This window comes from Kogia breviceps, chromosome 4, assembly GCF_026419965.1.
Source record: "Kogia breviceps isolate mKogBre1 chromosome 4, mKogBre1 haplotype 1, whole genome shotgun sequence".
NCBI lineage: Eukaryota > Metazoa > Chordata > Mammalia > Artiodactyla > Physeteridae > Kogia > Kogia breviceps.
The window spans coordinates 106851764-106879162 of NC_081313.1; the positions used below are offsets into that span (position 1 = coordinate 106851764).

Below are 27399 nucleotides of genomic sequence, written 5' to 3' on the forward strand. Positions count from 1 at the left end.
GTCTGAAGTCAGAGAGCCTTTTTCGTTCTCAAGATTGCTTTGGCTATTCGGGGTCTTTTGTGTTTCCATACAAATAGTGAAATTTTTTGTTCTAGTTCTGTAAAAAATGCCACTGGTAGCTTGATAGGGATTGCATTGAATCTGTAGATTGCTTTGGGTAGTAGAGTCATTTTCACAATGTTGACTCTTCCAAACCAAGAACATGGTCTATCTCTCCATCTATTTGTATCATCTTTAATTTCTTTCATCAGTGTCTTATAATTTTTTTCATACAGGTCTTTAGTCTCCTTAGGTAGGTTTATTCCTAGATATTTTATTCTTTTTGTTGCAGTAGTAAATGGGAGTGTTTTCTTAATTTCACTCTCAGATTTTTCATCATTAGTATATAAGAATACCAGAGATTTCTGTGCATTAATTTTGTATCCTGCTACTTTACCCAATTTATTGATTAGCTCTAGTAGTTTTCTGGTAGCATCTTTAGGATTCTCTATGTATAGTATCATGTCATCTGCAAACAGTGACAGCTTTACTTCTTCTTTTGCAATTTGGATTCCTTTTGTTTCTTTTTCTTCTCTGATTGCTGTGGCTAGAACTTCCCAAACTATGTTGAATAAGAGTGGTGAGAGTGGGCAACCTTTTCTTGTTCCTGATCTTAGTGGAAATGGTTTCAGTTTTTCACCATTGAGGATGATGTTGGCTGTGGGTTTGTCATATATGGCCTTTATTATGTTGAGGAAAGTTCCTTCTATGCCTACTTCTGCAGGGTTTTTATCATAAATGGGTGTTGAATTTTGTCAAAAGCTTTCTCTGCATCTATTGAGATGATCATATGGTTTTTCTCCTTCAGTTTGTTGATATGGTGTATCACGTTGATTGATTTGTGTATATTGAAGAATCCTTGCATTCCTGCAATAAACCCTACTTGATCATGGTGTATGATCCTTTTAATGTGCTGTTGGATTCTGTTTGCTAGTATTTTGTTGAGGATTTTTGCATCTATGTTCATCAGTGCTATTGGCCTGTAGTTTTCTTTCTTTGTGACATCTTTGTCTGGTTTTGGTATCAGGGTGATGGTGGCCTTGTAGAATGAGTTTGGGAGTATTCCTCCCTCTGCTATCTTTTGGAAGAGTTTGAGAAGGATAGATGTTAGCTCTTCTCTAAATGTTTGATAGAATTCGCCTGTGAAGCCATCTGGTCCTGGGCTTTTGTTTGTTGGGAGATTTTTAATCACAGTTTCAATTTCAGTACTTGTGATTGGTCTGTTTATATTTTCTATTTCTTCCTGGTTCAGTCTCAGCAAGTTGTGCATTTCTAAGAATTTGTCCATTTCTTCCACGTTGTCCATTTTATTGGCCTAGAGTTGCTTGTAGTAATCTCTCATAATCTTTTGTATTTCTGCAGTGTCCGTTGTTACTTCTCCTTTTTCATTTCTAATTCTATTGATTTGAGTTCCTTTTTTTCTTGATGAGTCTGGCTAATGGTTTATCAATTTTGTTTATCTTCTCAAAGAACCAGCTTTTAATTTTATTGATCTTTGCTATTGTTTCCTTCATTTCTTTTTCATTTATTTCTGATCTGATCTTTATGATTTCTTTTCTTCTGCTAAATTTGGGGGTTTTTTGTTCTTTCTGTAATTGCTTTAGGTGCAAGTTTAGGTTGTTTTTTCGAGATGTTTCTTGTTTCTTAAGGTAGGATTGTATTGCTATAAACTTCCCTCTTAGAACTGCTTTTGCTGCATCCCATAGGTTTTGGGTCATCGTGTCTCCATTGTCATTTGTTTCTAAGTATTTTTTGATTTCCTCTTGATTTCTTCAGTGATCACTTCGTTATTAAGTAGTGTATTGTTTAGCCTCCATGTGTTTGTATTTTTTTACAGATCTTTTCCTATAATTGACATGTAGTCTCATAGCGTTGTGGTCAGAAAAGATACTTGATACGATTTCAATTTTCTTAAATTTACCAATGCTAGATTTGTGACCCAAGATATGATCTATCCTGGAGAATGTTCCATGAGCACTTGTGAAAAATGTGTATTGTGTTGTTTTGGGATGGAATGCCCTATAAATATCAATTAAGTCCATCTTGTTTAATGTATTATTTAAAACTTGTGTTTCCTTATTTATTTTCATTTTGGATGATCTGTCCATTGGTGAATGTGGAGTGTTAAAGTCCCCTACTAGGATTGTGTTACTGTCGATTTTCCCTTTTATGGCTGTTAGTATTTACCTTATGTATTGAGGTGCTCCTATGTTGGGTGCATAAATATTTACAATTGTTACATCTTCTTCATGGATCGATCCCTTGATCATTATGTAGTGTCTTTCTTTGTCTCTTGTAATAGTCTTTATTTTAAACTCTATTTTGTCTGATATGAGAATTGCTACTCCAGCTTTCTTCTGATTTCCATTTGCATGGAATATCTTTTTCCATCCCCTCACTTTCTGTCTGTATGTGTCCCTAGGTCTGAAGTGTGTCTCTTGTAGACAGCATATATGTGGGTCTTGTTTTTGTTTCCTCGTGTTAGATATATTTGTGATGTATCTGTGGGGAGGAAGGTGATCTCCGCGTCTTACTCTTCCACCATCTTCTCTCTCCCCAGCATGTTATTTTTGTATTATTGATACTTCATTGTCTCATACCTCTCAGAATATTAATATTTTTTGAAAATTTCTCCTCTCTACCTTGTCTCTATTTTCTCTGACATCCTTTTATCTTTTGTTTTATGTTGGTCTCTGTTCTTTACCCTAGAGGATTTCCTCAAATATCTGGTGACCTTTGGCTGTGCATATTTAAAATGCAGCCACCAAAACACACACACACAAAAACAAACCAAATCCTAACTAGAAGTTCTGTGTGATTGAGTGTGATTGTGGGCTGGTTATTGAGTGTGATTGTGGGCTGGTTAGTTTCATTGTTCACGACATTTTGTTGGGAGATTCGTGACTGTCAGTTTTTACTTCTGGGCACTTTAGATTCCTCAGATAAGAATCTTGAAGGGAAAACTAGTCAAGTGTAAAAAGGGAGCTGGAGAAGGATGCAGACTTTCTCTTATTCTCCCTGCTTGTTCAACCTCTCTTCTTCCAGGTGTTTCCAGAGGCTCATCTTTTTCCAGAGAATACACATCAGATCTTATACCAGTGTGGATGAAGCAATCTGGGGCTGTAATTTTATTTTATTTTATTTTTTGCATTTTAAAATATCAAAAGCATTTATTGACATTCCTCCAAATTTGGATTGTGAATGATCTTATACAGGGAAAGTTATACAGATAGCATCTCCTGTTAGCTTAAAGTTCTGAGCAACATGGGGTCTTGTAGAGATCAGAGCAGAGCAACATACAGAATTAGGCATATAGTAGATGTCATGCTTTATAAATACAAAGCTATCAAAGAATGTAACAAAATCACATTTTTTACTCACTAGGGCCCTTGGACTCTTTAATCAATAGAAATTGATTAAGTTCTACTTAATAGAAATTGATAAGAGGTCAGATGAGGAATTCATGCTAGGCTTTATTGGACTCATGCTGCAGCATGAGGAAGTGAAAACAAGTAACAGGTGCCCTTACTCACTCCCTGAGGAGGGACTGGTTCCTTAAATGGGGTTAGGGTAGGGGTGGATTGGTGGGTTGGGCTGGAGGGTGGCTTAGGTGTTCTGCCCACCCCCTTGGTGGTACTGTGTACAGGGATCACGTGCAGTACCCTGCTTTTGCTCCAGGCACCTCAGAAATGGCAGTTGATTTGTGGCCTTTTTGTATTTTATTGTTCATAATTGCCTCAACTGTGCATGCATGCAGTTATTTTTAGTCCCTTATAGTTTCTTTGTATTCTGTTACTCAAGGTGAAGCAACTCCAATAAAGGATCCCAGGTGCCAGCTCCCAGCCTGTCTCACGTTGAGCCTTGTTAGAGACTTAATTGACATTTTTTATTAAAAGCATCTCTCTTGTTCTCTCTCTCTAATATAAGCTGATGTTTTGCAATCAAAACCCAGAGCTGAATTAAGTGATGATAATTGTAATGAACATGAGAATTAATATTAGTATGTTACCTATTATCATAAAAATCACTTGATTCTCACATAAAAATCTTATAATGTTGATAATGATGAAGATGTTGGTGCAAGTTATGAAGTGATGTAAAGAAATGAGACTTGGAAAAGTTAAATGATGGCAGTAGAGTTTGCTCATAGGCCCTTTCAGGCAGGTTATAAGGGAGCATTTTAGATTATATTGAATCTTTCCTAATCATTTTACTACTATGAAGTCCTGTTTGCCCAAGCTCACCAAAATATTATATCCATGGACCCAGGAACAGACTTAGAATGTCTCTGAGTAAGGAAAGGATTGAGGTCAGTTTTTATACCATTCACGTGTCTTTGACCTGGGAGATTCTGTGAGATCTCGATGAACAAGGGGTGATTCCCTTATCTATGACTCTGATGGAATTGCTTCTTAAACAGAACTCCCATTTAGCTCCCTCTTTATAGTTCCATATTGATATTCCACTCTGGGGGGTACCTGGTCATCAAGTTTCTGAGCCTTGCTGTGGTTCTGTGGGACCAAACCAACTTTCTTCAAGGCTTCAGCTTAGGTTTCATCTTCTTGGGTCTGCTGTCAGTTGCCAGTTGTCCATCTGCCTTCCTTTTTTTTTCTTCCTTCCTTCCTTCCTTCCCTCCCTCCCTCCCTGCGCCGGGTCTTAGTTGTGGCATGTGAGTTCTTAGTTGCGGTATGCATGTGGGATCTAGTTCCCCGAGGAACCTTGGCCCCCTGCGTTGGGGGTGTAGAGTCTTACCCACTGGACCTCCAGGGAAGTCCCCATCTGCCTTTCTAAAATTGTGTTGCTGTCATCTCCAGTTCCATTCTTTTGGCCTATGTACGTGTTCATTCTGCCAACTTCTAGTTCTGTTGTTGTTCACTGAAATTGGTTAGGTGCCTGAAGATCTCTAGGAAAGGCTATTTAAGCCTGGACAGAGCAGCCTTGCCTTCAGCCACTCGGGTAAGTAGTGGGAGGAGGAAAAAGACAGAACTGCCTTCCACACTGCACCTGGGGCCACTTGCTATCACCATCTAAGTCTCTGTTTACCTTTGTCTCTCTCCTTCTCCTTAATATTATGGATTCTTTCCTTTTTCCAAAATTATCCCCGAATTCCCCAGATTTTTTCATCCCTGCCCCTAAATTGGTTTTCTCTTGATCTCATCTGTTCCTCCTTCTTCCTGCTAATCCCCAATTCACTTGATACAGCCTCACTCCCACCTTTATGCCTGGACCTTATCCCAGTAGTCTCCTCACATCTGCAGACATGTGGAGAGTTTCAATGCTAGGGATTCATAGAAGGTTAGAAGAACAAAGGACTTCAGAGACCATCTAAGGTAGCATTTCTCCAAGCATGTGGCACAGCATGTTGCTTCATGTCTACAAAGAAGGGAAATAAAAGTTGTAAAGGGGCCTTATGACCACATGAGCTTGAGAAACATCATTGAAAAAATAGTAACATTTCTGTACTGTTGGGCTTGTCAAAAGCTTTAATATGTTAATGTGCTTTCTAACTCTTCCAAGAGGGGACTCTAAATTGCAGTTTTAACAAGCTTCATTTATTCTGTTGGTTCTTCTTTCCTTCTTTAAAACTTTAAACTCCATGAACCTTTGATCACTTTCATTTGTTGGATAAGCTCCTATCTGTTGTCTCCTTTATCAAAAAGTCTGAGTACCTTGAATGGTTTAATAATAAATTAATGAGATCATTATTCACTTAAAGCTAACCAAATTAGGAATGAAAACATGACTAATTCGCTCACTAAAGTGCTTTACAGGAGTGACATAAGCACACAGGTGGAAAATAACTAGATAAAACATCCTCCTTTTTTCGACATACCTCCTATTGAAAAGTTATTTTTAAGGCTGGGTTGCCATGAGGTCAGGAACAGTATGGAAGGTAGGGAATATGGTGACTGAAGAACAATAGGTGGGAACTTCTCGGAAGCAGAAAATGCATAAATATTTGATTCTCTCAATGAAGAAGAGAAAGGCATTGCATTATCAAGAATCAAGGATACTAGTCTCACTCAAAATCTTTATACATGGCTTTGACAAGAAATTTTTTAGGGATTCCCTGTGCATGTGGATGACAGTAAACTCTTTTAGGGTGTGAGATGCCAACCTATCAGGAAAAGCCACAGAAACTTCTTTTGAAAAAATGTAATAAATGAATTTTGGTTAGGATGGTAGGCAAGATATGCCAATTTTGTGTATGAGATCTTCCAGTTAATGGAAATGGAGCACAAAGCCTGTCAGAAAATATCAAAGTAGGTGCAGCAGCAAGGCAGACTTGAGGCTCACCCTGGTGAGTGTCTGGAAGTCACAGTAGACTGGGGTTCATAGCTACGTGTGTTGCTGTCACCAAAAACCCATGACAACTTGGGCTTTATTCAGTAAATATGTTGAACCAGAGAAAGAATGATATATTTTTGGCATCTTTATAGCAGATATGGCTCTTTGAACCTTACAAGATCTCAAACTCTATGTAATTTTATAGTTTTAATCCTTCTGGGTAGATCTAAGATTCTAGAGATTAATTACAGTTGTAGCTGACATTTGTATGGCCCCTTTTACCAAGGATATAGACTATTTTGATGTATTTTTGTCTCAACTGCTGTTGTAGTTGATACCAGCATAGTATCTATTCTATTATTTTTTTCTTTCTTTCTTTTCTTCTAGGTCTCCCAAAAGCAGCTGTGATTTGTCATCTGCAGGCTATGAAGGGTTCTGCTGGATTATGGGCTTTTGGTTGTACTTCCAATGACATCATTTATATAACCCTTCCTCTGTATCATAGTGCAGGATCTCTCCTGGGAGTTGGTGGATGTATTGAGTTAGGTAAGCTTTTATTTTCTGTTTCATAAGTTCTCAAAATGCCTAATAATTGGAACTTGCCTTCATTAAAGTTCAAAACTCAGTAGAATTCAGAGTGATTGTGTGCATATTATACAATTATAAAAAAGTATTTATTAAAAGGACACAATTTCATCACATACTTCAGTGTATGCCTGAAGTGGAAAGAGCAGTAATTTGGCCTTGTGGTTGGATCTGGCTGTTGACAGGGCTTCCCTCTCCATGTGGTTGCTCACCCTTGAGTGGTTGCTGCCCCTGTCCTTAAATGTTGGTAGGAGCCTTCCCAAAGGGTGAACTCAGAAGCTGTGTAGCTCTTAAGTCTTAGCCTCCTCAGAAGTAACATAGATCATTTCACCTGCATTTTGTTGATCAAAGCAAGTCACAAGCCAGTTTAAATTCAAGATTTGAAGAGTGGGGAAAGAGACTCCACTTCTTGAAGGGAAGGGTGGCAAATTCACACTGCAAAGGTAAGGGTGTAGGAGAAATTGTTGAGGCTATCTTTGCAAACAGTGTACCCCAGCTACCCAAGAAGTTGGTAGAGCTGGTGACTCAGTAGATTCCATTCATAACCATGCTGAGATTATGTGTCTGTTACTAGTTAGCCCAGAAATAATATACAGAGATAATTCACCATTATTTATGTTTGTCTAAAATACTATAATCTTATAGAATAGTGTATTTAAAATACGATCAATGTCCACAATAAATAAAGATGAGGGTCAAGACATTAGCGTTTTCCTTGGAACATATTCATATGACTTACATTGTTATTAAAATTAGGTTGTTAAAATTAGCAGTCATCAATGAACCTTTTTGTTGGTGCTTTCATACTAACTCTACCTTACCAGCTCTCAATCTCAAACTATATTGAGACTGCTTAAAAGTTTTTAAAAATAGGGCTTCCCTGGTGGTGCTAGTGGTTGAGAATCCGCCTGCGGATGCAGGGGATACGGGTTCGTGCCCCGGTTCGGGAAGATCCCACATGCCGCGGAGCGGCTGGGCCCGTGAGCCATGCCCGCTGGGCCTGTGCGTGTGGAGCCTGTGCTCCGCAACGGGAGAGGCCACAACAGTGAGAGGCCTGCATACCACCAAAAAAAAAAAAAAAAAAAAAAAAAAGAATACTATGTATATATTCAACGTTGAAAGTAAGTGAATATTCTTGGTTTCTGTGAAGAAGGATGACCTTATCTATATTCATGCTCTAATACTTGTAATTCTCCTACATATTTTGACTGCCTTTTTCATCCCATATATTGCAAAAAGTATATCTACAGTCAAAATATAAAATTACAACATGAATATTTTTAAAAGATTTATTGGACTGTAAGATTATTGTTTTCAAATGAGCTTGATATAAATGGCCACTGATGGATTATAAAAGCCTTGAAAGTGAGCAAAAGTGTTCTAGACAGAGCAACATCATTTGTGTTTTATGTTAGTTCTGCCCTTGAATTTTTTTCCCTTTTGCCTTTTTATACCTTTTCTTGTAGGTGCTACTTGTGTGTTAAAGAAGAAATTTTCAGCAAGCCAATTTTGGAATGACTGCAAAAAGTATAATGTGACTGTGTTTCAGTACATTGGAGAACTTTGTCGCTACCTTTGCAAACAACCTAAGGTAAGAATAATTGTTGTCAGAGAGAAAAAGTAATTTTAGAAAGAAAAAGAAAATAATTGAGAGAAAATAATTTTTGTTTGCTTATACTCCATTTTCTTCCAGAACATAGTTTAACTGACTTACAAAGATGTATGCAAAACCTCAAGATAAAATGACTATAAAACAACTCAGAGAAAATAAAAGGAGGATATCAGTAATAAACTAATGTGTTTTATATTGAGGCAGGAGAAGACAGACTTGCAATCCAGTCCACTTCATGTTTAGATGGATTAAAATTTCTGTAAACATAGCATGCATCTGATTATGAAATTATTTTCTGTTTACAGAAAGCAGTTATTCCAAGGGTTGAATTAGATCATCTTTTAAAATGCTGGTCTTTAAATAACACAAAAAAACTAATAACAATGATTATACTTGTTTTTCTATTTGTTTTCTTTTGAATAAGTGATTACATTGGAATGTCTTTTAGTTTGGTTTTGCTGTAAACTTAAAAAGAAACTTTGCTTTGATTTGCACTTGTCTTCCCATGACCTCAAGCAGTCATTTCCATGAACTTTTGATAAATTGCCCCCTTCTGAAAATAGACCGGCAGAGACAGTTGCCTTAGCCTAAAACTTGTCTTTATTAGATCGTTTGCTTTTTTGCCCTCAAAAGTTGTTGTCCTTTTCTTGGTCTCATTTGTATTTTGAGATGCTTATTTTTTCACTGTCTGATTGTCTAAGCATTCTTGAGGCTACAAGGAAGGTTCTCAGCCTGTAATCAAATCAAAACCAGCCCCCTTGAAGGATGGTGACAGAGGTTGCCTTTCTTTACCCACAGCACAACTGAGACAAGGCTGGAGGCATTTAAATAAGACTTTATTAAAGATATGGAATTACACAGGAGAGATAACACAGAGAAGAATCTGAAACTGGATAATCTTATTTACAAAATGCCTGTAAATTTAAGTTTGGAGTTTGCCATGGAGAGACCTTCCATCTAACTCCTGACCTGCCTCCTTGTGGGAGAAGCCATCCTTCCTCTTTTTTTGGTCAGGAGTACTTCAAATAGCTAAAGATTCCTCACATCCATAGCTAAGGAGTCCCAGAAAAGTGTTTTAGCTTTTTGACCTTTATTTTCCTCCAGGAGATTTTGCCAATATCAGAGTTGTGCTCTTACCTGAGGATTCCCAGTAGAATAATTATAATGCCACAAGCTACATATTTTCTCTTATAGTTTTCATTGTATTCTTTGATGATATGATATCTGGACTATGTAATTAAAGGAATTAATGCCCTTCTGTAAAATGAAAGCCTACTTCAGTATAGGACATAGTAAGCACTACCTAATGAATTTCTTCATGGCTTTTCTAGACTGTGCCCCCAGCCATTCTTACTTCCTCTCATCCTTTATTAGCAACATTAACTTTTGCAAGATCATTTGCTCTGTAAGTATTTATTGAATGGTTGGATTCATGCATTAATTTTTTTCTAAAGTTTTACCACCTTAAACGATGCTGTACTTAGCATCTTCATGGAATATAGTCAGTGTAGGGCCGCAGAAGTGAAGGTAGTCAAAGGGCATGGGTATTTTGGTGATTTTTTTATGGCATATTTCCAGACTGCTGTTCAGAGTGGTGGATGTGATTGAGAATCTCATCGACAATGTGGGAGTATGCCCATTGCACAGTCTCTTATCGATACTGAGTGGTTTAAAAATAGTGGTCTTCCAGTGTCCTTCATGGAAAACTAGACACTAGTTGTTTTTGTTGTCAGTCAATAACGCTTACATTTTACTTACGTGGGTAACACCTGAAACACGTTATGCTTTTTAAGCTTCCTCAAAAGTCCCTGTAGGATGGAGAACAGGGAGAATAGGCCAGTTTTCATGGCCCACCCTGTCAAATATGGTAGATGAAACCCAACTTGCTTGGGCTTCGTAGTGATATTCTGTTTGAACAAAGAATGTCCTATTTAAAAAAAAAAAAAAAATGAGGAAAAGATTTCTAATTTTATTTATAATTTTATAGACTAGAAACAAACATATTTTTAATTTCTTTGTTAAGATTACTGGCAAGGTGGGATAGTTTTCTAGCTGTATTTCCCTTTTAAAATACCTCTTCTGAGTCTTTTACTCATTTATCTCTTCGGTACATAGTGTTTTATCTTATTCATTTGAGCTCTTGTTTCATATAATAAAGGAATTAACAGTTTGTCATATTTGCTACAAGTCTTTTTTCAAGGTGTTTTCCTTTGACTTTTAAAAATGAAATGAAATAGTCTTTTCACCTCTCTGAATTTGTAATGCACTGATTTGGGGGAAATACTGTAGCTGCAGAGAATTTGAGAGAACCAAGAATTGAAAGCAAAACTCCTGGTTGCTTTTAGTTATTAATTATTCTAATTCTTAATTAAAGTTCTTTGAGGAAAGACTAGTGTTTGTGTAATAATCTCTAACCACTTACCTGAAGACAAGTTGAGGAGGAGAGAGGGAAATAAATATAGATTTGCTAAAGGAAAACTGAATGATTTTTTTGAGCAGAGATGCATTGTATTACCTAATCCTCTTTGTTGATTTCTCACAGAAAGAGTACAAACAGTTCTTGGCATTAAAGATTGGGAAAAGGAGAAAGTCATTTTGTTATGACATCTTATCCCTTCAAGGATATCTTGCTTTCTTGCTGTCCAGTGTTCATTCCTTTCAGTGAAGTTCCCCTGAAAGGAAGTGGCAGTGTCTGCTGTGCAGCCAACTTAGCAGTGGGTTCAAGTAGGGCCACAGAGAGAACAAATGACATAGTCCACACCCTCAAATAAATTAAATTGCATGTCTCATGAGTCGTGGTTTGAAGCTCCATAGGTATTTAATATAAATCTTTAAAAGAAAGCAAACCCACGTATTCCCTAAGTAGATCCAGAGGTGTTGTCAATCTCAGGTAAGTAATATATTCCAAAGGACATTTACCTGCAGGTAGAAGCCACAATCTGAGTTGAGTGTTTGTATATAGTTGTATAAAAACATCCTAGGGTTGGTTTTCCCTGGCTGGAAGCACTTACCACCCCCCACCCAACCCCATCTTTTTTCTCTTTTTAAAAACTCCAGTACAAAATTTCCTTTTGTATAAACACTGGATGTGCCTCAAACTGCTGGCAGCAGCGCTGTCCTTAAAAAAAAAAGGCTGAGACACTGGCTCCTCTTACTCATGGAGTGTTGGGGTAATTATCCTCTTCTCCTGAGACTAGGAAGGCAGCTCTTTCCCCACTTTCCAATCTTCCGTATTTTCTACATTACTGAAGACCATCATACATTTTATGATTGGATCTAGCTCTATATTTTCTTAATATTAATGCTGCAGTTAATATTGATAGGTGAGGAATGTGGTGGAACTCTAGACATCAGTGATCCTCTGGGGGACTCTTGCTGCACAGTTTATCTCATTGAAATAACTCTGCCACACCTAGGGATTTACCTAGGAATAGGATCATGTCACTCATTCATTCATGCAAGTAATGTAGGTTTGAGTCGACAGGGACACATAAGACAAGAAAGACCCATTTTCTCACGTAACTTATACTCTGGTTTGAGGAGAGAGAAAATAAGCCAGCAAACACATGAAAAAAAGTGATTACAGATAATGATAAATATTATGAAGAAACAAAACAGGTTGAGGTGATGGAGACCAATGAGTGGTCAGAGTGGGTCATTGCTAATTATAATAGATTGAATGGTCAGGGAAGACTTCATTGACATGGTGACCTGTGAGCTGAGGAATCGTTATGACTGGTGGGATCCAGCCATGGAAAAGCTGGGGGACTGCAGTCTGGATGGAAAAAACTGAAAATGAAGCAGCCACAGAGGACATAGCCTGAGTGTTTAAAGAGAAGAAGCTGGGTCATCCATAGACCAGATCTTATGGGGCTCAGTAGACCCTGGAGGAGAAATTTGATTTTGTTCCCATCAGAGTATTTGGAAAAAGATGAAGGCAAACTGGAAAATACTATACCAATTTGGGATCTATTTTGAAGGAAAGATAACAAGACTTGTTAGTTCAAGAATAGGGAGTGAAGAGTGAATAAATGGATAGAATCAAGGATGAGTCCCAGGTTTCTTGTTCAAATGTCTAAGCAAATTGCAAACCATTTGCTGAGATAAGGAAAACAGAGATTTGGGGAATGAAAATTAAATTTCTTTTGGACCTGTTAAGTTTGCTATGTTAATTAGACATCCAGGGTAAGAAGTAAAATAGGCAGTTGGATGCAAGAATCTGGAGCCCAAAGAGTGCAAGGGATGGGACCTAGTTAGCAAAGACCCATGTTATAATGCATAAGTATGATGCCTATTTTTCAAGTTAACATTATAGTTTATCATTTTCACTATATAGTTTGTCTATAGCTCTCAGTGTGGAACACCCATGTTTTGACATTCTCAAGGCATAGCTTATATTCTTTAGTATATATTTGTATATATGTTTTCTATTAATTTTATCCTGTTTCTTCATTCTATTTTCTTAAAACCTAAGATATTTATTGGGAGCCAGAAAGTATACTTATGATTCTGGATACTGTAGTGAAAGTATATTAAAACTTCGACAAAACGGATTATGCTCAACTCCCATTATAAAGAGACATTTTTAAACACCTGAATATTTGATAAATATTTATTAAATATTTTTCATTAAATATTGTTCATTAAATTCCATATGGATTGTACTAAATTTGTCACTAGTAATGTTTAGACAGTCCTGCAGTGAACCCCTAAGTGTTTTTTGAGGGTAAAAAAATGAAAATGTTGGGCTTCCCTGGTGGCGCAGTGGTTGAGAGTCCGCCTGCCGATGCAGGAGACGCGGGTTCGTGCCCTGGTCCGGGAGGATCCCACGTGCCGCGGAGCGGCTGAGCCCGTGAGCCATGGCCGCTGGGCCTGCGCGTCCGGAGCCTGTGCTCCGCAATGGGAGAGGCCACAGCAGTGAGAGGCCCGCATACCGCAAAAAAAAAAAAAAAAAAAAAAAAAGAAAATGTTGAAATTGATGACGTGAGGTTTTTTCAGACTTCAACATGAAAGGACACCTATTTTATTTTCTTCAAAGAAAGTCTATCATTTCTTTCAAGCTTTAAGAGGTTTCCTTGTTATATTTAGATAAGACGTAAGGATAAAGACAGTGCAACAGTACCAGAGAATAAAATTCCAATAGGGGAGACTAAATGATGCTGACTTAACCTAAATCTCTTGAACTTGTTTGTTTATTTGTTTTACCAGTTATGTTTTGAATGGGTCTGAAGACAGTTACAGGCTAAGTGCATTGGCATTACCTTGTCCCTGATTCAGGGCATTACCATTTATTCTTTACTTTTCTAATTGAAAATGGATATTTTTAAAGCATTTGTTCTTTTTATCGTGTTTTCATCTTCTTAGTTTCTATATAACTTCAAGTGTTTTACCATTATGTTTTCCCCATTTCACGTCTTGTAAAAGATGTAGTTTCTCAAAGCATTAAGCTGTGGAAACTTTCATCACACATAGTAACCTCTAAAGAATGCCGTTTTAAAACTAATGTGAATTTTAGTTGTTATTAAAATATTCTGATTTAGTTTCATTACCATTGTTTTCTTGACAACACTCACAACAATTGATTTTACCTCCAAGACCTAGTCGTTTAAAGATATTTTTACTTTTTAAATTTTTTCTTTTCCCCAAATATTTGAAGCATATTATTACATGGTTGAGAAAACCAACTCTCTTTTAAAACCCAGTTTTTCTTAAATAAATCAAAGATGTGTTTACTATTCTCACACTAAATATGAAAGCATTTAGAAAAGTCGGCAAGGAACCAGAAGTTTCTTTTCTGCTTAGAAACTACAAATATAGAAATATGAGGGATGACAGAGGAGAAGGCCATGTGAAGACAGAGGCAGAGGTTGGAGTGATGCAGCCACAAGCCAAGGTCACCTGGAGCTACCAGAAGCTGGAAGAGGCAAGCAAGTATTCTCCACTAGGACCTTCAGAGGGAAGATGGCCCTGCCAACAACCTTGATTTAAGACTTCTGGCCTTCAGAACTTTGCTGATCATCTGAGCTGTGATCCTCAAACACGGTACTTTGTCCCTTCTAACATCAAACAGTGGATTGCCTTCCTGCAGAGGGGAAATTGCACCTTTAAAGAGAAAATATCACAGGCTGCTTTTCACAATGCAGTCGCTGTGGTTATCTACAATAATAAATCCAAAGAGGAGCCAGTCACCATGACTCATCCAGGCACTTGACATATTATTGCTGTCATGATTACAGAATTGAGAGGTAAAGATATTTTGAGTTACCTGGAGAAAAACATCTCTGTACAAATGACAATAGTGGTTGGAACTCGAATGCTGCCAAAGAACTTCAGCTGTGGCTCTCTAGTCTTCATGTCAATATCCGTTATTATTTTGATGATTATTTCTTCAGCATGGCTTATATTCTTTCATTCAGAAGATCAGATACACAAATGCCCGGGACAGGAACCAGAAGAATTCCAACTAATAAATGATGAAGGGGACTTCCCTGGTGGTGCAGTGGTTAAGGATCAGCCTGCCAATGCAGGGGATACAGGTTCATTCCCTGGTCCAGTAAGATCCCATGTGCCATGGAACAGCTAAGCCTGTGTGACACAACTAGTGAGCCTGTGCTCTAGAGCCCGCGAGCCACAACTACTGAGCCTGCACATCACAACTCCTGAAGCCTGTGCGCTCTAGGGCCCGTGTGCCGCAACTACTGAGCCTGCGTGCTGCAACTACTGAAGCCTGTGCACCTAGAGCCCATGTTCTGCCACAAGAGAATCCACTGCAACGAGAAGCCCGCACACCGCAACAAAGGGTATCCCCCGCTCGCTGCAGCTAGAGAAAGCCTGCACGCAGCAACAAAGACCCAACTCAGCCAAATAAATAAATAAATAAAGGCAGGAGGAAAAAACAAAAAGAAATATGAGGGAGTAAGATTTTTAAAAATAGCTATTAACAACCTAAATGTTAGTAGAATTAGGAGGGAATTAATGTTTTGGCAAGTTTTAGAACTGCATATATATTAAAGACTTTTTATAAGTGCTAATTTTAATACTTAATGATTCGTAGTTCATGGGTAGTGGTACATATAAGGTATGCATATCTTTTTCTGTCTATCTGCTTATACCTTTCCTGCTGTCATTTCCATTAAGAATACATATATCCTTTATTTATTAAATTTCCCTACAAAAATTTCCCTACAAATTTAGCTTTATGTGGAAAGCCATCAGATAGTGTGTTGGCTGTGGAATCAAAAGACAGGCTCAGGGATTCCCTGGTGGCGCGGTGGTTGAGAGTCCACCTGCCAATGCATACTGAAAAAAAAAAAAAAAAAAAAAAAAGACAGGCTCAGTTTCAAGCTCTTGTATGACTCTGCTGGTCTCTTCTCTTTGGGCCACAGTTCCTGTCTTTATATAAAATACCTACCTTTCCTAATTTGGCCTTTGATTCTCACCATCCGGTTATGAGATATATGTGCAAAAATGTAAACTGGGAAGCCAATACAAATGGAAGGATTTTATTTTTATGCAGAACATGGTAATGTTTTCCATGAATGTCATTATAAAATTAGAGTAATTTTTGTGGTGTTAAAAAATAATTGGGGGCGTCCCTGGTGGTGCAGTGGTTGAGAGTCCGTCTGCCAATGCAGGGGATACGGGTTCGTGCCTTGGTCCGGGAAGACCCCACATGCCGTGGAGCGGCTGGGCCCATGAGCCATGGCCATTGAGCCTGTGCATCCGGAGCCCGTGCTCTGCAATGGGGGAGGCCACAGCAGTGAGAGGCCCGCGTACTGCAAAAAAAAAATAAAAATAAAAAAAATAATAATAATAATTGGCCTTTGACTAACAAAAATCATATAACATTGATAGCAAAAGTCAATTTAGATCATGTTTATTTTAAAATAAAACTTTTAAATAATGTTAAAATATTAACAATTTTATATTACACTTATCACACAAAAACATTAGAAATAAAAATAAAATAAGAAACCCTGAAAACATTATACCTGTTTCCTCTTGGGATATATCCTGCTGTTACTGTAAATGTGGTATGTTAGTAAGGTTTTCCTACATTCCAGACTGATTTAACATTTTAAAATTTACCTTCAAGATTATTTATATTACTATTTATTTGCTCTTTTGCACCTTGCCTATTCCTTTAATTGTCTGTTCCTGATACTCATGCTACGGACATAGGAAGTCAAGGTCAGAAATGGTCAATCTTTGCCCTTCCGGTAAGGCTTACCAGCAAATACAAGAATCTTTAGCAAATTATTACCAACTAGAATTTTCCAGTAGATGGTTTTATTCCCAATGATAAAAAGTAACAATGAATTTAAAGATGAGGGTTTTAATTCCATCTTTTCCATTAATTCATCATGTGACATCAGGCAAAGCATTTAATTTCTTTGTCCACTGGAGTTGGGGAGCTTGAAGTTCAAGCCTGTCTTCCCTGTCTTACAAACTGTGATCTTGGACAAATTTTTGCTTTTCTGAGCAGTCTCCACCCCAGTTTTCTCATCTATAAAATGAGTGTAATAACAATTACATCCAGAGCTGACATAAGGATTAATGAGTTAAGTACTGAAATACAAATGAACACAGATTGACTGTAATGCTGGGGTCTCTCTGGAAGAGGAGACGGCCTTCTCCCAAGAGGCCTTTCAAGACATTTTTGTTATCATAGGAGATGTGCCAAAATTGTTCTAGCCTCCAGCCTGACAGGTTCAGAACTGCATTTATCAGTACCTGTCTTTACATTAGACTCATATAAACCAGGTACAGGAATGCCAGTTTATAGCTTTAAACTGTCTCCATTGCTGGATCTTCCTCAATCTTCCTGACCTCTATTTGTTAGTGTGTCCAGGACTCTCAATCAAGCTTTTCCCTTTTCTCTCTGGACATGTTCCCAGCTGCAAATACCATCTACAACTTAACTCTCAAATTTATATCTGTAGCCCTGTCTTCTCCCTTGATGTCAACTTTTATGTGTTTAGATTCCTACTTGGCATCTCCACTTAGAAATCTGATTGACATCTCCTCTCAGAAGTGGCGAACTTTGTCAGCACCTCCCGCCTCAGCATGTACTCCTTGCTTCCATCTTGACTGTCTCAGTTAATGACAACTCCATGCTTCCAGGTACTCAGTCACAAACACTCTAGAATGTCCCTTGCAGCTTCTCTTTTTCTCACACCTCCTGTCCAGTCCGTGAGCACATCCTGCAGTTTCAACCTTTAAATATATCCAGACTCAAACCTCCTCTTACCACCCGACCTGCTGCTGTCATCTCCATCAGCACTACTTCTCCCCTGAAATTCCAGCAATGGCCTCTTCGTAACTCCATTTTGCCCCCCCCAACTTCAATTCTTACGTAGCAATTGGAATGATTCTGTTAAAATGTTAAGTCAGATTATGTTACTTCACTACTCAAATCCTTCTGATAGTTTACTTGGAGGAAAATCCAGATTCCCTTGGCATGGGCCACATAGCTCTATGTGATCTGCTTCCCCTGCTGGGACCTCCTCCCCTATCCGCTCCCTCACCACACCAGACTACTTGTTTACTCCACCCCAGCCTCACTGACCTCCTCGTTTTTTCTTCAGTGCACCAGGACTCTGTTTCCTCCCACTCAGTGTTCCCCCATATATTTGCATGCCTCACTCCCTGATCCATTGAAATCCCCTCCTCCTCCTCCTGTTCGGAGAGTGTTTCTCTGGCGACAATCCCTAGAAACGTCTGGTATGGTCACCTTCCCAACTCCAGTGGACCCCGTACCCAAAATCTGGTTCAAATGTTGAGACTGATGACAGTGCCACCCATGCAGTAAGAGAATATGAACAGGTTTATCACTCCTATAATGGGGCTTTCTGGGGAGAGTAGGGCAGGGGCCCAAGCAGGTCAAAAACTGGCTTGAGAAAGCAGGGGAAAGAGACAGGTTCAGCTTTTATTGTGATAAGAGGCTAGCATTAGGGTGAGGGGCCTTGTGCATGCAGGATGCTCATGTGCTTTGAATTTCCTGTTGCTGCCAAAGGAAGGAACCATGGGCTTTCTCAAGAGCTTGCCCAGACATAGGGCAGAAGAGGAAAGGGGATTGGGGGTGCTTTGATTGAAAGCTCTCAGCTGTCAAACATAAAGAATGGAGTCAGGGGCTTCCCTGGTGGCGCAGTGGTTGAGAGTCCGCCTGCCGATGCAGGGGATACGGGTTCGTGCCCCGGTCCGGGAAGATCCCACATGCTGCGGAATCGATGGGCCCGTGAGCCATGGCCGCTGAGCCTGTGCGTCCGGAACCTGTGCTCCGCAAAGGGAGAGGCCACAACAGTGAGAGGCCCGCGTAACGCAAAAAAGAATGGAGTCAGCTCTTTATTACAGCGGCTCTGAGTCCTCTTTCCCCGCTCTATTTTCCTCATAGAACTTATTACCCCATTACATATTTTATAGATAATTTTTATTTGTTGTCACTTAATCTCCCCACCCTATTATATAAGTTCCAGGAAAGCAGGGAGTTTATCATTTTTATCTCTAGTTATATCCTCAGTACTCAGAATGGGGCCTGCCACAGTAGTGCTTAATAAAAATTTGTTGAATCATTTTAAAAAATAAAGTAACAAATGTAATGAGACCAGTTGCTGGGACACCTATGTGTTCACGGTCGGCACAATCTTTGCCTAGTCCAGACCTGAAAGGAAAGCTCAATTGTAATAAGAGAGTCAGAGTTCCTGGGGAGGACAGAGTCCAGTGAGAGACTTTGGAAAAATCAAAGTCAGCATCATTGCATGAAGGGTGTCAGGCCATTGCTGCATCCAGCTCACAGCAGAAATTATCCTGCACTTTTAATGGGCCCCTGAACTTTTCAGAACATTCATTAGTGACTTGTGGTAGTTGTGGCTCAGGTGACCTCTTTCTGGGTTCCCAGGGAAGATCATCCTCCCTTTACATCTGCACAGCCATTTTTTAGGTGAGTGAAAACAGTCATTTGGGTCAGAGGTGAGTCCTGCAGTCTCCTGGAGCTGGTCTTTCTCTACAAGGCAACTGTGCAATGCCTCTGGTCTGAAGCATTGGTTTCCTGCCATTTTCAGCTCTCACCAGTGCTTCCAGGATAGAAAGCACCTGTGCAGAGTGAGTGGTCTGCAAATGGTAATCTCAGTTACTTATTATTTCTAGAAAATGAATTGGAAATAAGCCCACTGTGTGGTACGTCTTTCTGCTGTAACATTTGAAATCACAGAGGTCTTTTCTAGCTGTTATTTGTGACTTAAAATGGTTTGTTGAACTGATGACTGTCATCTCTGAAACTGTGGCCTGCCCATAACCAGACTGGAAAGGCAGCTACACCAAGACTCGGGCAGCTGAACCCACGCTATCTTAGGCTTGGAGGCTTCTCCTTTTAAATCCTCTTATGTCCTTTCTCAAAACAGTCCTCTGCCCTCTTCCCTCCACCATGACTTTCCTGCTTCAGTATAAGAAACTGCTGTTTTGTGCCTATTTTCTTGTTAACAGGATTCTCTCATATCCTGTTTGCATTTAAGGTTTCTTTGTCCCTGTTCTGTGATACTCACTGGGCTTGCTGCCTATATTTTGTGTAGTAGTAGAGTGTCCGTGAAAGAAGCAAACTGTTGGAATGTATAGTTATTCTTCTTATTACAGGGATGTGTGGGTGTGATACATGTGCGTATGTGATTATCAGTGGGTTTTAGGGAAAAGAGGTCTTCTGTTAAATAGAATCATCATGGAAGAATCATAATCCCTAATGCATGTTGTTAATATGTTTTAGATGATCCTTTAGGAATTAGAGCATACTTTTGTTTTGTGCATTAAGCCGCTAGTTACCCAGGGCTGAAGGCAGAAATGATTTGTCCCTTTGTTTCCACGTTGAGTTTATGTTTCTCTCCTATCAATGCATCTATCAACCGTCTTGTTTCCTGAGAAACCAACGTTGATACACAAAATTACCTGTATTGAAACAGAGCCTCCAGAGTTTCACTTTTCACAGGCATACAAAGAGGCTCTTCAGCCTGGGTGTGTTATAGATTCACTGAGTAGGATTAGGTACATGGTCTGGAAGAAAGAGGTTTTGTTTCTAAGAGGTGTTGTTAGAGACCTGCGTATTTTGGCAAGTGAATAAATCTGTGACTGGGTAGGAGGTAACTGTAGTTCAACTACTGCCTCAAGTATAGCAGCTCAACAGACACTCCTGGAAAACAGTTCTCAAAGGATGTTTTGAAGAAACAAGAGCCTTGGTACAAATTAACGTGACTCCTTCACTGCTATCCGCACATCAGTGTGATGCGTGGTACTGAAAGCCAGAGGGACTGTCTACTGAAATCCATAACCCTGGGGTCTCTACATTAAAAGCTCTGACCCATTCAGCAAATTCTCTCTTAAATTTCAAATGAGATTTTAAAGGGCTGACAATAAAATGAGTCCTTTCTGTGTAATGTAAAATGGCTTACTCTGTGTGTGTGCCAGTGTATAAACATTTAAGCACTCACTGCTGAATTAGAAACCCAGGTTTCAATTGCTTCCTATTACTGAAATCATGGGGAAAGGCTTGGAAAAATAGACCAGGGGCTGTTAAGGGTTTTTGAGCTGGTTTTCTCCCTCCTCCCCGTTTTCCTTCTTTCCTCTCATCCCTCATTCCTTCCCTCCCTCTCTGCCCACAGAGCACTTAACACTTTGATGAGTTCAAATTCTATCTCTGTTTACTTGGTGTATGACTTTGGACCTGAACTTCATTATCCCCATATGCAAAATGGGGATAATGCTGCTTATTTCATGGGGTTGTCATGGTGATTAAAATGAGATGATATAATAACCTGGTCATGGAGGCACAGACAGACATATTTCACTCCCTTGCTTCTTCTGATACGGCTGCAGATGTGTCTTTTGTTCCCATCCCACTCTCTCTGGATTTCTGCTTTTCCCCCTTTCTTGGACTGTTTGCCTTGATTTCTGTTTGTAAGTCTCTTTATTTGCATGTATCTCTTTCCATGTGTCTCAATACTGATATCTCTGTGAGCAGCTCTGTGTCTCTATGTGTGTGCCTCTCTGTCTTCCAGTATATGTGTCTAGTTTATATCAATTTTTTTGCTGTGTGTGTGTGAGAGAGAGAGTGACAGAGAATATCCTTCTGTGTGCATGCTTCTTTGTCACTGTCTTTCACTCTGTGTGTGTTGTGGATCTCTGCTGTGTGAATGTGTCTCACTTTGCGTCTCTCTGTGTGTGTCCAGCTCTCTGAGTGTCTCTGTGCTTCTCTCACATACAGTGGATCTCTCTCTGCCTCTGCATATGTCACTCTGTTTCTAAGTTTCTGTGTATCTCTATTTCACTCTGTCCCTTTCTGTTTTGTTCATATTCTCTCACTCTCTCTCTTTCACTTTCACTTTCTGCCTTTCCTGCTTTCTGTCTTTTTGTCTCTCATGCACTCTCTCAGACTCTCCATCTCTGTCTCTTAGTCTCTGCTACTCTGTGTCTTTCTCTTGTGTATGTACATATGAAGGTGTTATGCGTTCATTAGTTCAGTTAGTTGTACTTGTATTTATGCATGCTCTTCTCATTCTGTCCCCAACACAGCTTAGTTATCCAGTGACAGTTAGATAGTAACTTCATAACTCAGGAAGAAGTGAAAGGAATAGGAATTTGTTCTAAAGAAGTCTTCAGGGACTTTCCTGGTGGCGCAGTGGTTAAGAATCCGCCTGCCAATGCAGGGGACATGGGTTTGAGCCCTGGTCCAGGAAGATCCCACATGCCGCGGAGCAACTAAGCCCAGGCGCCACAACTACTGAGCCCACACACCACAACTACTTAAGCCTGTATGCCTAGAGCCGATGCTCCGCAACAAGAGGAGACACTGCAGTGAGAAACCCACACACTGCAACAAAGAATAGCCCCTGGTCACCGCAACTAGAGAAAGCCCGCATGCAATAACAAAGACCCAACACAGCCAAAAATAAATAAATTTATTTAAAATTAAAAAATAAAAATAAAGAAGCCTTCAGGACACTTATGGACAGAGAGGAGATTCTTTAAATTATAGATGGGCATTAGGAAGATTTGATTGTATTTTAGATGATTTACCACTAATTTTACAAATCACCTTCAAAATGGACGCATATGAGACCAAATATAATTAGCAACCTCAGACCCTCCTCTCAATTTCCATATACTCCAGGGCGACGTTTGAAGGCTCCCTTTGACAATCTTGATTTTTTTCTTCCATACAGTGGTCTTTCTGCTGACCCTCCTTTTCCATTTCCCTGACCATAATCTGGGTTCCTCCTATTTTATCTGGACCACTTTAGCTGCTATCTCTGACTCCTACCAACTTCCCAATCCATCATGCCAACTGATGCTGGGTTAATGTTGCTATTACTTCAGGCTCTGCTTGATCCCTTCCCTTGGCTTCCAGTCATCTTCCAGGGTTACCAAGAGAGCTTCGCAACATCACTACCTGGGTAGGATTTTTTAAAAGACTCATCTGAACAATATTTTTCCCTCCTACCAATATGCTCAATGTGTATAAGAAACTCTATACCTGCTTTACAAATAAAACCAACTCCCAGTTATTTCCAATGAGATAAAGCATTTCTTAAGAAGATGACATAGAATGAACTTAAATGGGAATCTGGATGAGGAAGCTTCACCAATTTGTAGCAGCAGTGTGTTGTCCAGTTTACCTGGTGGTGCTTAACATGTGTAAATATTAAGTTGATTTACTTTTTTAAAAAAAATAATTTATGGCAGAGGTCAGCAAGCTTTTTCTGTAAAGCACCAGATTAGTAAATATTTTAGGCTTTGCTGTCTCTGTCACAACTACTTAATTCTACCTCTGTATTGCAAAAGCAGGGTAGACAATCCATATAAATGGGTGTGACTGTGTCCTAATAAAACTTTATTTACAAAAACAGGAAGTAGGCTGGATTTAGCCCCTGCTAACCCTTGATAACATCTTGATAACTTTTATGATAACACCTTATTGTGTATTATATATCTTTTAGGTAAAGTTTCCATTCCTGGGCAAACTAGTTTTTTTTAAACTTCTGTTTATCTCTCTCTCTCTCCATTATGTATATACATGTGATTGTGTGTATGCCAAAAATAACTATATATCTATATATTTTGATCTTGCCACAGAGCTTCATATAATTTTTATATCATTATTATAGATAAAAGAATCATATATATATGTATATATATATATTTTCATGCTCATGATTTTAATCAGGTAAACAAAAATCTGAATAATGTCACTGAAACTAGATTATATCTCAATAAACTGAAAATAACTAATTTATATCCCTTATATCAACTGTCATTTGTATTTTACTATTTTAGGAGTGCATGCATATCAACAACAAAAGAAATATGCATTCTCTTTTTTCCCACAATACTAAATAATGAATCTGTTGATCTTTCTTCATACTCCTCAAAGCATGATCTTCTCGGGTTTCTTTTAAATGAAAGGAAAATAGAATAAATATTTAAATACTTTAAATAAATACATATCTTTAGAGTTAAATACATGACTTTGATATTTCTAGACAAAAGCCTTATCCTGGTTTTGATGATTTTATTTTCTATATCAGTGGAATGACTTTGGATGAATATTATTATTTAGTAAGCTTGTATAGCTATATAGCCCACACAGGTTAAAGTCTATGGAATTTGGTTTGTAAACCACCTTCTTATTGGTTTTCAAGAGTGTGCCAATTGTGCCAATTCATTTTATAAATAATACTGGCTAAAACTCATCTCTAACCTGAAAAACATCCAAGAATCATGCCATATAAAAGATTGTTCTCTGGACTTCCCTGGTGGTGCAGTGGTTAAGAATCTGCCTGTCAATGCAGGGGACACGGGTTTGATCCCTGGTCTGGGAAGATCCCACGTGCTGCCGAGCAACTAAGCCCGTGCACCACAACTACTGAGCCTGTGCTCCAGAGCCCGCGAGCCACAACTACTGAGCCCATGTGCCGCAACTACTGAAGCCCATGCACATAGAGCCCGTGCTCAGCAACAAGAGAAGCCACCACAATGAGAAATGAGAAGCTGCAACAAAGAGTAGCCCCTGAGAAAGCCCACGCGCAGCATTGAAAACCCAACACAGCCAAAAAAAATTAATTAAGTAAAATAATAATAAATAAATAAAAATAAAGGATTGTTCTCTGTTAAAGCAGAATAAATCCTAAGATTTGCAACACTACTGTTTTATATATGAAAATGGCAGTGAAAAATCCAAGAGCTAGTTCCATGCCAGGTGGGCAATACTGGACATGCCCATGGAGGTGGAACCAGGACAGAATTGCTCCTAGTATATAGTGGTAGAAAAGAATCCTCTGTCTTGGAAGTAGCTACTTTGATTGAGTGAGGTTTTTTGTTTGTTTGTTTTGTTTGTTTGTTTTTATGTTTTTTTCTATCAGTGGAATATTTACCTTAAACCCTCTAAGGGTTTAAGGGCCTAAGGAAATCAGCAAGTCATATTCTGATGTATCCACAACCTCGGCTCTTATTTTATTTTTTAAATTTAATTTTTATTTTATTTAATTAGTACTTTTACAATTCTGAAAAATCAAATAGTACTCTCAAGAAAATAGTACCGCCTCCTATCAATACTTGACCTCTAGAGGTAAACATATTTAATTATTTTAAGATATTTTGGATTTTATTTACTTCCATATTTCTTAATAAAACATGTATGTTACTATTTCTTGATTTTTCAGTCTTAACTATCATCTACCTGGCTTCCTACTCACATATTCACACATATATGTTTCTTCTCCCTCTATGGCACCAATCTAATTATGATCATTTTAAAATACTTTGATAATAAGTTTTTTCATTATAAAAATTATATATATTTTATTCATAGCTGACACATAATGTATTTAAAATATAATAACAATTTTTAACTTTTTATTATTGAAAATAATTGACTTTTTAAATTTTGCTTTCTAAATGCCTGTTACTAATTCATCTCTCCATCATAGCCCAAATTTCTGAATATGATTTAACAACACTTCAAGTATTTTTAATCAATTTTATTTATTTTCTTCTTGAAGATATTCCCCCTGGTTGTCATCAAAAAATCAGTCATTGTCCTACCAAATGTGAACAATATTCTGATTTCTACCTCTGTAGATTAGTTTGGCTCTGAGATCTCACCATTTAGTATTCAGGCTTGCATTGAACTTTTTCAGTAGATTCCTGCACCTGAAATGGTATCTGAGAGTGTCTCCAGTGTTTGACCAGTGTGCAGAGGTCAGACTCCCAGATGTATTATCTGAATCAGGGTGTCTAGGGGTGCAGATGCTTCTTAAACAAATTTTCAACCAAGTCTTCTGCCTTCCTCATTTTTTTGTTGTTTCCTTGACACTCTTAGGAGCATGTGTTGCGTTCCCAACTGTGGGCTTAGATTTCAGAATTAACTACTCTGCTTAGTCACGTGCCTTTTTTCTATTCACCTTTCAGTTTGTGAAATTACCTTTCTTTCAAATTCTCTTTATTCTTGAGAGTTAATAGATTAAAATCTCCTTTAAGATAGAGAAGGAACTAAGGTAAAGAATGTGTTCATTGGATCATTTTAAATTGTGTCAGGGACATTGACTTCTCTATTATTGTTGTCTATTTATTGTTATTTCTTGTTATTTTGTATTACTTTTATAAGGTTGGAGGTACTTCAGAAGGAATCATGGATTTACCATGACTAAGCTGATAGTATATTCTTACACTAATTTTTAAATTGAGGTATAACTGACATAAAACATAGTTTCAGGTGTACAATGTAATGATTCAATATATTGTATATATTGCAAATTGATCACCAATATAAGTCTAATTAACATTCAACACCATACATAGTTGCAAATTTTATTTTTTTTGTGATGAGAACTTTAAGATTTACAGTTGACCCTTGAATAGCATGGGTTTGAGCTGTGCACGTCCACTTATATGCAGATTTTTTTCAGTAGTAAATATCACAGTACTACATGATCTGCAGTTGGTTGAATCTGTGGATGTGGAACTGGTGATACTGAGAACCGACTAGAAATTACATTTGGATTTTCTACTGCATGGAGGGTCCTTGTCCCCAGTCCCTGGTTGTTCAAGGGTCAACTCTACTCTCTTTAGCAACTTTCAGATATGCAATTCAGTATTGTTAATTATAGTCACCACGCTGTACAGTACATCCCCAGGACTTATTTATTTTATAACTAGAAATTTGTACCTTTTGACCCCCTTTACCCATTTTTGCCTGCTCCTCACCCTGCCCCTGGCAACCACCAATCTGTTCTCTGCTCAAGGTTTTGGGTTTTTGTTTTTGCTGTTGTTTGTTTTTTTTAGATGCCACATATATGTGAGACCATACAAAATTTGTCTTTCTTTGTCTGACTTATTTAACTTAGCATAATGCCCTCAAGGTCCATCCATGTTGTCACAAATGGTAAGATTTCATTCTTCTTTATGACTGAATAATATTCCATTGTGTATATATACCACATTTTCTTCATCTATTGATGGGCATTTAGGTTGCTTCCATGTCTTGGCTATTGTAAATAATGCTGCAATGAACATGGGGTGCAGTATCTTTTTGAATTAGAGTTTTTGTTTTCTTCAGATAAATACCCAGGATTGGAATTGTTGGATCATATGGTAGTTCTACTTTTAATTTTTTGAGGAACCTCCATTCTGGTAAGGAAGAAAGCATATTTCAGGAATAATAAGATTTCAGCATCTCAAATTTAGGAAGTAATTTTGCCAGATATAGGGAAATAAATCTGTATTACTCTGGGCCAGTGTTAGTTTCATTAACTATTGGACTTAGTTCTGCCATGGACTTACATGATATTTTTTTTACTCCTTTGCATTATTGCATACACGCAACATACTTCTGGATG

The 27399-nt window shown here is 38.3% G+C and overlaps 1 protein-coding gene across 1 annotated transcript in view; it reads left to right on the plus strand.

Annotated features, from left to right (window-relative positions):
• SLC27A6 (solute carrier family 27 member 6) overlaps positions 1-27399 on the plus strand; it is a 61499-nt gene that overhangs the window by 16096 nt on the left and 18004 nt on the right. The window contains exons 3-4 of the mRNA XM_059060415.2: positions 6715-6873; positions 8379-8503. Coding sequence (XP_058916398.1) covers positions 6715-6873; positions 8379-8503 — 284 coding nt within the window. The remainder of the gene's footprint in view (positions 1-6714; positions 6874-8378; positions 8504-27399) is intronic.